At 37.0% G+C, this 9,959-nt stretch overlaps 1 protein-coding gene and 1 pseudogene across 1 annotated transcript; both read right to left on the bottom strand.

Moving 5' to 3' along the window:
• Positions 1-268: 268 nt before the first annotated feature.
• LOC125218166 (putative late blight resistance protein homolog R1C-3) lies at positions 269-3,283 on the bottom strand. The gene is made up of 2 exons (XM_048119787.2): positions 512-3,283; positions 269-414 (listed from the first exon to the last, which is right to left on the bottom strand). The coding sequence occupies exon 1, from the start codon at positions 3,192-3,194 to the stop codon at positions 549-551; it is 2,646 nt and encodes an 881-aa protein (XP_047975744.1). The 5' UTR covers positions 3,195-3,283; the 3' UTR covers positions 269-414; positions 512-548.
• A 2,129-nt stretch (positions 3,284-5,412) lies between these two features.
• On the bottom strand, positions 5,413-8,303 carry LOC125218242 (putative late blight resistance protein homolog R1A-10; annotated as a pseudogene).
• Between the last annotated feature and the right edge of the window lie 1,656 nt (positions 8,304-9,959).

The raw sequence follows: 9,959 nt of genomic DNA, 5'->3' as shown, positions 1-9,959 counted from the left end.
TAAATAGGGATTTAATTGGTTACGTTACTATTGGTATAATTGATCATGATATTATTGCATTTAATGACTTTGCTTTGACTAATCTTTTATTTATTTTATAGTCCATATTTTTGATTTGGGATGCAAAATGTCAAACTGAAATCATATAATTATCTTATCCTCCTTATGTTAAAATCTTGGGATGAAGCTCCAAGATATGCATGTGTGGAGTGTAGTGGAAATTTCATCCTATCAAAACAAAGTGAAAACCATTCATAACATGGAGAGGTTATATAAATACAATCCTTGAATTATGGAAATTGCATGTGATATTTTCTCACAAGTTTCTCCCACAATCATAATTTACATTTCATAACCTCTTATGATGTCTCATTTGCCTTTAAACACCTACCCTTTTATGGTCTCTCATTTGCCCTGAAAAAAGGATGTCTGAATTTAGGATGTGAGGAGTATTAAAAAAAGAAATCACTTGATGTGGTTTGTGCAAATTAAATGAAGCAAAAAGGCTAACCTGCTAACCAAGTTGGGTGTAGCTCTGGCCTTTCATCTCAAAAAGAAGAGTGATAACGAACTGTAAAGAGAGATTCTGGTCTTAACTGCTTGGCGAAATCGACAACTAAAGGATTGCACTCAACCAATTCAATTGCAGTTCTCCTCATGGTATGATCACGCATCCAATCGAGTTGTTGTAATTTGTAGCAATGACGTATGCTTAGGAGGTGAAGCCTTGGAAGACTTCCATGTTGAGCTCTCCATAGCACTAAATCAGTGTCTTCAATTACAAGTCTCTCAAGTCTCAGAAAACTCTTTGATTCTATATCCCACTCTGGGCCTTGAAAGGCATAGTGTTCTAATTCGAGGGCCTTAAGATTTGGTAGCAGCGAACCAATATCATTCATGTGCTTCCACGGACACCCCAAGCCACATAAATACAACATTGTTAGACTTGGTGGGAACATTGAAAGAGGAACCATAGACTCGTACTTCATCTTAGAGTTCACCACATAATAGTTAAGGCGATAATACATATGTTCCAAACTTTGGAGTTCTTCTGAAATATGTTCCAAGCCACTCAATTGTTTGCCATCGTCGTCATCTTCATAAGGCTTCATCTCCATCCGAATTTCTAAGCTCCTTAAGTTAGGTATTCTTTTAAGAATTTGTCTAGTGCAACTCATTGCACTAACACCAAAAAGACAGAAGAGTTTGTCCAAAGTAGCATCAAAACTAGGGGTTGGTAGGTCTCTTCCCATGACTTCAATACGTTGTAGTTCTTGCATGTTCCATATTTCCATTGGCATAAGTGACAAGGCTCCACGTTTCTTAATGTTCATATGTGGCAAGATAATCAATGATTGAAGGTGGAAAAGGTTGGATATGGAAAGAGGGAGATCTTTATTGCAAGTTAAGGAAAGATACTTAAGACAAATTAGTTTTAGAATTTCAAGTGGGATATTGTAAAATCGGACCTTATGAGCATCTAGTACCCTCAACAACTTGAAATCCATAGCATCTATGGACAATGGATATTGGTGGTAAGGACCAAAACAAAGGAGAGAACGGACAGTGGGTGCACAATCACTTTTTATAGAATCATGCACTTGCTTGAAGGCAAATAAAGTGTTGTAATGAGCACACAACCGACGCTGGTCTTTCACAACATCTTCGCAACTTTGTAAAACATGTAAAAACTTGATCTTACTAGCTTCTTTCTTACACAAATGTTGCCAACAAGAATGCACGCGAAACATGTTTGTCGAAAACCAAGATTTTCGATTTGATTCGAGTAAAACAAGATGATAGCTGCGAGCAAGCTTTCTAGTGAATTCGGCCACAAAATCTTTCATAGTTTGATTTCCAATCGGTTCAAGAAACCCCTCAGCACTCAAGCGATGACTCAAGCTATGTCTTTCAATATCACTATATGGAGGAAATGCTCCCAAATAGAGAAAAATCATTTTTAAATACTGATGTAAGTAGTCATAGCTTGGGAAAAGTACCTTTGATATTTGATCATATGCATTCACGAAGACTGAATTCTGTTGTTTTTGAGCTACCCAAGTCCAATATTGTGGGGTCTTGTCTTCTTTAGCTAGGAGCTCTGCAACTGTGATGATCATAAGTGGAAGACCTTCACATTTTTTAGCAATCTTCTTTCCCAATTTCTCAAGGTGAGGAGGGAAGTCCTTTTTGTCGAACACTTTTTCGCTAAGTAATTTCCTACTTTCTTCTTCATTCAACAACCGTACTTCCTGACATGGAAATTCCTCGGTTCCTAGCCTGCTTGTAAACAGGATTCGGATCTTTTGTTTTGGCAAGTTATCCGTCTCTCTGAATTCCCACACGTCCTCCATTAGTCGTGTGTCCCATTCCCATACATCATCCAACACAACGAGACATTTCTTACCTCTTAATCTCTCTTGCAAGCGTTCTACTAATTTCTTGTCGTCCTCTTGATCATAGTCTTCTCGTCTTAGCATTTGCTCGCGAGTGTTGGGACCAACTTGCGCTAGAACACATCGTAATGTTTCACCATATTCACACTTTCTGCCCACTTTGACCCATGCTCGATGCTCGAAATGTCTCTGAATCAATGGATCGTCAAATACTTTCTTAGCAAGGGCCGTCTTTCCAACGCCTGCCATCCCAGCAAGTGCATAGCAGTCACCGAGGCCATCATCTTCCATAAGAAAATAATCTCTAACCTTCTCAAATTCCTCCTTCAATCCAACCATCTCTGAGTTGATTCCACCAAAATCAATTCTTGAGGAAATAGGTTCGCCTTCTTCTTCAGGCATATTCACCAGTTCAATAACGTACTCCGCCTCCATCGCTGTCACCCTCTCGACGAAGCAATCAACACTCTGCCGCAGACTCTGCAGATCTACACAGAAAGACAAGTGGTCTCTCTCGGTTTCGAGCTGTGGAAGAATCTGATTGGTGCAATGGGATTCGAGTAAATCTTCGAACTCCCATACGACCTCTTTGATTCGTTTATCCAAAGCATTCACCTTCGTCCTGATCTTGCTGTAGCCCGTCTCGTCCAGCTTTAGCAGAGCTCTCTGCAAGCTGGCCATCGCGTCGAAGGTGGGTTGTAAGACTTGTGGAGAGGGAGGAGCCAGCGAAATGCGAGACGATTGTAGAATACATTGAATCGTATTCTTTAGAGAAATCGCCGCACCATAAGCTGCCATCAACGTCCGATTGAAATATGAATGATGAAACACAGCTGTCTAGGTGGTGAAGTGTGGATTCTCTAGACAACGTCAGCGCTGCACATGTTATCAATTAATGATTGATAAAACAAATCTATTTTTCGATTAGTGTATACTTGATTTCTGAACTTCGTTTCATTCAAAGCTTGACTGAATTTATTAATGAAGATTGTCTCAGATGCTTCCATAATTACCGGGAATTTTTCCTTTAAAAAAGAATAAAATATGTTCAAATCAGATAAATTAAATTAAATTAAATTAAATTGTAGATAAAACAAATATATATATGCCCAGTCTAGGCCCAACTCAGTCACAGGCCCAAATTGTGACAAAAAGTTAATCCATGTATTGTACACATAAAGTTCTCTTTACTTCCAATTGGCAATTGATGAACTTTGTCCCAACTCAAGATTGTCCATTTCTTTTTAGTTTAGTTTATCCTACTCTGGATGTCCACTTTTTACATTTGAAAATAAATCTCTCTCTTCTCACTCTTAGTTAAATTATTATCTTTTTTTCTCTCAACTTGTTCCACCTATCTTCCTAAAATCCCATGTCACTCAAGAATGTGGACATCTTGAGTGAGACGGAGGGAGTATTATATCACAAGAATTTGAAATATATGTTAACTTAATACAGTGAAATGCATGCGGAAAGGTTATACTCCCTTGTCCCACATTACTTGAGTCATTTTTTTTTGCACTCGTATTAGAAAAATGATAAAAATAGTTAAAGTAAAGAGAAAGTAAAGTAATGTAGATGAAAGTCTTCTCGTTCGTATTCTCTCTCTTATTTTACACTCACTCCCCTTTAACTATTCATTATAATTTTTTCAAAACGAGTGTAAAAAAGAAGTGTCTCAAGTAACATGGGACAAAGAGGAAATATATAGTACTCCGTAATATAGGAATGTGATCAAATAAAAACTCTAAATATTGTACAAACTCAAAACTATGTTCTGGATCATTGAAAAATGTCAACAGATTACAAAAAAACATCAATAGGAAAATGTCAACAAAATTTCAACGGTAGTCAATGATTGATGTTGTGTTGATATTGTGTTGATACTGTATTGACATTAAAATCTTGAAATTTTACACTGTGTTGATATTGTATTGAAACAGTGTTGAAGCTGTGTTGAGGAGTTTTGAGTTTGTACAATATATAAATTTTCATTTTATCACTACTCTAGTACTCCCTCCGTTCCATAGTAATGGAGGCGTTTCTTTTTGGCACGGAGATTAAGAAAAATTGTGTTATGTGAGTTAAGTAAATGAAGAATAAAGTGGAAAATGAAAAAAGGTAGAGAGATGAAGAGAGAAAAAAGTAAGAGAGAGTAAAGTAGGTGTGGAAAGATGTGTTAACTTTTACTAAAAAAGGGAAATGACTCTATTACTATGAAACGTACCAAATTTTACTTGGGTTCATTTGAAAAGCGCAATAGTAATGGACCAAAAATACTTTTATATCACCAGTTATCGGCCCAATCCATTTTTAGCCCTATATTGATAAAAAAAAAAGTAAATTAAATACGTAAGCCCATTATACTACATTCATTTACGAATGTCACGTTCCACCAAAATTAGTTCCTATTTTAGGAAAATAATATTTTAATCAATTTTCATTTTATATTAACTATGTAATCAATTTTGTATTAAAGCATGTGCAGTCTATTATTATGATAATAAAAAACAAATTAACATAAATAAAAATTGAATGAAGTGGAAAAGATATTTGTATCAAACAACTACTTAGCACAAGATAGCAAAATGATCATCCTAGCAATCTTGTTAAGCCAAAAATTCAACATGCCCCATATTAATAAACTAATTCACCATAATATAAAAACTAGCTGAAAATCATGCATAGTTGCATAAAGGCCATATATAATCCTTCAAACATAGAAATTAAAGATGAATGTAATGTTTTCACACACACACACACACAGGAATCAAACTGACGACAGTTTCGGTTACAAAGTTCATAATCGTTGACCAAATTTAGCAAATCAAAAAGTTAAGTGCTTTAAATTAACCACTACCATATAATCTTTTGTCCTTATGTTGGGCTTCCAAGTCCCTAGCAACCCACAAAAAACATCTCTTATTTTAGATTTCAAATCCACATTCATACACAAAGTTGTAAAGAAAAGAGCAGCCAACAACCTAAAACACACATACAATAGTATGATATATACTTAACAAAAAAACACTGTCAGGTTTGAATCACTAGCACAAACATTTTAGTTTAAATTAATTTATATGGTATGTGCAAATTAAAATAAATAAATGGGAAGGCTAACCAGTTATCCAAGTTGAGAGTTCGGATACGAATTCCAATCTCATAACGAAGAGTACGTATAAACTCGACATCTCGGTAATCGCATGGCAGAAGAGAGAACTAAGGGATTGCAGTCAATTAAAAAAATTGAAGTTGTGGCCATTGATGGATCACGCGTCCAGTCAAGCTCTTGTAATTTGTAGCAATGTTGTACGATCAGGACCTCAAGCCATGGGAGGCTTCCAGGTTGACCTCTCCATCGCACCAAATCGGTATCATTGATTATAAGTGACTCAAGTTTGGGAAAACATTGTGATTCTATATCCCACTCTGGACCTCGAAAGGCATATAGATCTAGAATGAGCTGCTTAAGATTGGGTAGAAACAGACCAATGTCACTAATAAGCTTCCATGGACACCCTATGCCACTCAACTCCAATGATATCAGGCTTGATGGAAACATTGAAAAAGGAACCATATACTCGTACTTCAGATCAGGATTCTGTACTTCACATATAAGAAGCTTCAAATTCCGAAGTTCTTCTGCGAAATAATCCAAGCCACTCAATGGGTTGCCATCATCGACATCATCATAAGGCCTCACCTCAAGTTGAATACCTAAAACATGTAAATTTGGAATTCTTTTGAGAATTTCTCTAGTGCAACTCTTTGCACTCACACCACAAAGCTTGATGAGTTTGTCCAAAGTAGCATCTGAATTAGGGGTTGGTAAGTCTCTCCCCAAGATTTCAATACGTTGCAGTTCTTGCATATCCCATATTTCCAATGGCATATATGAGTGAACCCCACGCTTTTTAACGTTCATATGTTGTTCGATAGTCAATGATTGAAGCTGAAAAAGGTTGGCTATAGAAGTAGGGAGTTCTCCATTGCAAGTTAGAGCAAGGTACTTTAGACTAACTATCTTCATAATTTCAAGTGGGATATAATAAAATCGGACTGTAACAGCATCTAGTAACCTTAGCAACTTGAAATCCATGGCATGAATAGGCACAGGATATTGGTGATAGGGACCAAAACAGAGGAGAGAACGGGAAGTGGATGAGCAATCACTTTTTATTGAATCATACACTTCTCTGAAGGCAAATAAAGTATTGCAATGAGCACACAATCGACGTTGGTCTTTCATATCATCATCAGTACTTTGTAAAACATGTAAAAACTTGATCTTACTAGCTTCTTTTCTACACATGTACTTCCAACAAGAATGAACACGACACCCTTTAAATGGAAACGTCATAGATAGAAGTAGATTATAGCTTTGAAGTAACTCATAATCGCACATGGCAATAAACTCATCCAAATTGTTTGCTCCCAAATTCGGTTCAAGAAACCCCTCGGCACTTAACTGATGGAATCTGTTGCGCATGTCAACATCACTATATGGAGGGCTAGCCCCAAAATACAAAAAGACCATTTTCAAATATTGATGTAAGTAATCATAGCTTGGGAAAAATACCTCGGAGATTTGATTATATGCATCCACAAAGACGGAATTATGTTGTTTTCTAACAATCTCAGTCCAGTTTTCAGTGGTCTTGTCTTCTTTGGATAGGAACTCAGCTACTGTGACTATCATAAGCGGGAGACCTTCACATTTTTTGGCAATCTCCTCTCCCAATTCCTCAAGGTCAGGAGGAAAACCGTCTTCACCGAACACCTGTTCACCAAGTAATGCCTTACTTTGTTCATAACAAGCATAGTGTTAAAAGTGGAGACTCTTTAAGTGTTAGCCTGCTTGTCATGAGGACTTGAACATTCTCTCGTGGCAAGTCACCCATTAGTCGCGCGTCCCATTCCCATACATCATCCAACACAATGAGACATTTCTTACCCCACAGTATCATTTTCAGGAATCCAACTAATTGGTGGTAGTCATCACCACCTTCTCCTTGATCAGCAAGCATTTGGTAGTGGTTGTTGGGATCCACCTGAGCTAGAATGCATCGTAATGTTTCATAGGATTCGCATTTTCTGCCCACTCTGACCCATGCTCGAAGTTCGAAATGTCTTTGAATGGATGCATCATCAAATACTTTCTTAGCCAGAGTTGTCTTTCCAATCCCAACCATCCCAGTTACCAATAACCAATTCCTTTCCGCTTGCGGGAAAAGAAGACCATTCTTGGCTTCTTCAAACTGATTAGACAATCCAACCATCTTTGAATTGATTCCACTAAAACCAATCCTTAAATAAGTAGGTTCACTATCTTCTTCAGGCATATTCGCCAGTTCAATAACGTACTCTGCCACCATCTCTGTCACCCTCTCTACGAAGCAGTCAACACTCTGCCGCAGACTCTGCAGATCTACAGAGAAAGACAAGTGACCTCTGACGCTTTCGAGTTGTGGAAGAATCTGATCATAGAAACGAGATTCGAGCAAATCTTCGAATTCCCATATGACCTCTTTGATTCGGTCATCCAAAGCATTCACCTTCGTCCTGATCTTGCAGCAGCTCGTCTCATCCAATTTTAGCAGAACTTCCTGCAACCGAGCCATGGCATCGTAGGCCGGTTGTAAGATTTGTGGAGATGGAGGAACCAACGAATAGCGAGACGATTGTAGAATACTCTGAATGGTATTCTTGAGAGAAACCGCTGCACCATAAGCTGCCATCACCCAACTGAATGATGAATTATCAAACACTGCTAAGCTAGCTCAATATTGAAGAGTTGGTGGTGTGGTGGAGAAGAGGGAGGAGTTGGTGGCGACGGTAGGTGGTGGTGTTGCCCTTGTCTCAATTAGTGATGTCCATAGTTAAATTAATGTGCATTATTGATAAGGTCAATGTTCTTATTTTATGTAATTATGACCAGTGGCCAATATAATACTACTCCCTCTGTTATACAGAGCACTTCTATTCTCGTATTGAATTTTTTGTGGTGTTATTTTACGAGTTAAGTGATGAGGATAAAATAAGACAAAAGAAAAAGGTAGAAAGAGTTGTGTTTTTATTTTTAAAAATATTTTATTTAGAGTGAACTTCCTCCGTCCATTAATATGAGTCTCATTTCTATTCGGTACGGGTTTTAAGAAATATTAAAAAAAGTGGGTGGAAGAAAGTTAGTGGAATAGAGATCCCACTTGTATATATTATTTTTAAATGATATGTTAGTGAAATGAGTTAGTGGAATGTGGGTCTATATATTATTTATGGTCATTATGAACCAGGATTTCTATTCGTGGACGGACCTAAATGGAAAAACGGGACTCATATTCATGAACGGAAGGAGTACATTAGATGTCACCAAACCGAACCGGCCCGGCTGAGGCGGTTCGGAACCGTGAACCGGAACCGCGGTGACGGTTCGGAACCGGATAAGGTTCGGCGGTGCCGACGGGCCGGTTCAGGCTCTCAAGAAATAAAGAACCGTAACCGGCGGTTTGCCGGTTTCGGCAGGCTTCAAGTTTATAATTTATTGTTTTTTACTTCAAGTTTTTTTATTTAAATTATTACACAATTACAAGCTAACAAGCATGTATTATGTTATGTATTAAGTCTTTTGACTCTTTTGTAATTTCAATTTTCAACATTTGTATTTATAATATCGACATATCGTTCAAATTTGTATAATTGTATCAATAAAATTCCAATTGTCCAACTCCAACGTCGACTTCTACTCTATTTATCAATTGTCATTCTCGTTTTATTTATTTATTCGATAGTAAAAGACTACAACTACAAGGTGTAATTTGTAATTAGTACTATAAATGAATAATTTAAAAAAAAAAATTTAAAAAAAATGAACTTGAACCGGCGGTCCAAACCGGAACCAGCCCGGAACCGTCTGGAAACCACCGGTCTTGAACAACCGGTTCAAGAACCAGAACCGCCGGAACCTCGGCGGGCCGGTTCAGGTTCGGCATTTTTTCGAACCTGAACCGGAGGTTCTTGAACCGTGGTACCTCTAGTGTATATCCTAAAAAGAAAAACAATTCACTTATAATTGAATAATGGAATGGAGGTAGTATTTTAAAACAATTTATTCATTGGATACTTCTATAGATATGTTACTGGGTATAATTTATATGTCTTGGCTCTCCACTCTGCGAACGGTCGAGTGATTTAATTTTATTGCTCTCTTTTTCCGAGTGAAATTGGATCTGCATTTAAAGGCCCCATAAAAATATGGGCCTAAAATACTTGTGTACTGACCAGTTATAGGCCCAAACAGAAATGAACGAATGTCACTATCGTACTATTGTGTTATCTTGTTGACTTCATGCATCTTGGAGCAAAACTTTTAGGCATAAATAGATTAAAATCAAGTAGAATAAAATAAATATGATAAAGGAATAGAGTAAGAGATATTAAAGTAAATGATGAAATAAAGTAGATGTTTTATTTCTTAAAGTAGAATAAAATAAATATGATAAAGGAATAGAATAAGAGATATTAAAGTAAATGATCAAATAAGGTATCAATAATGAGATGTTTTAT

The sequence above is a fragment of the Salvia hispanica genome, chromosome 2, assembly GCF_029641045.1.
Source record: "Salvia hispanica isolate PSC_SH4W2 chromosome 2, Shi_PSC_v1, whole genome shotgun sequence".
Lineage (NCBI taxonomy): Eukaryota > Viridiplantae > Streptophyta > Magnoliopsida > Lamiales > Lamiaceae > Salvia > Salvia hispanica.
Note: the sequence above shows the minus strand (reverse complement) of the source record. Positions and strands in the feature narration are given on the sequence as shown.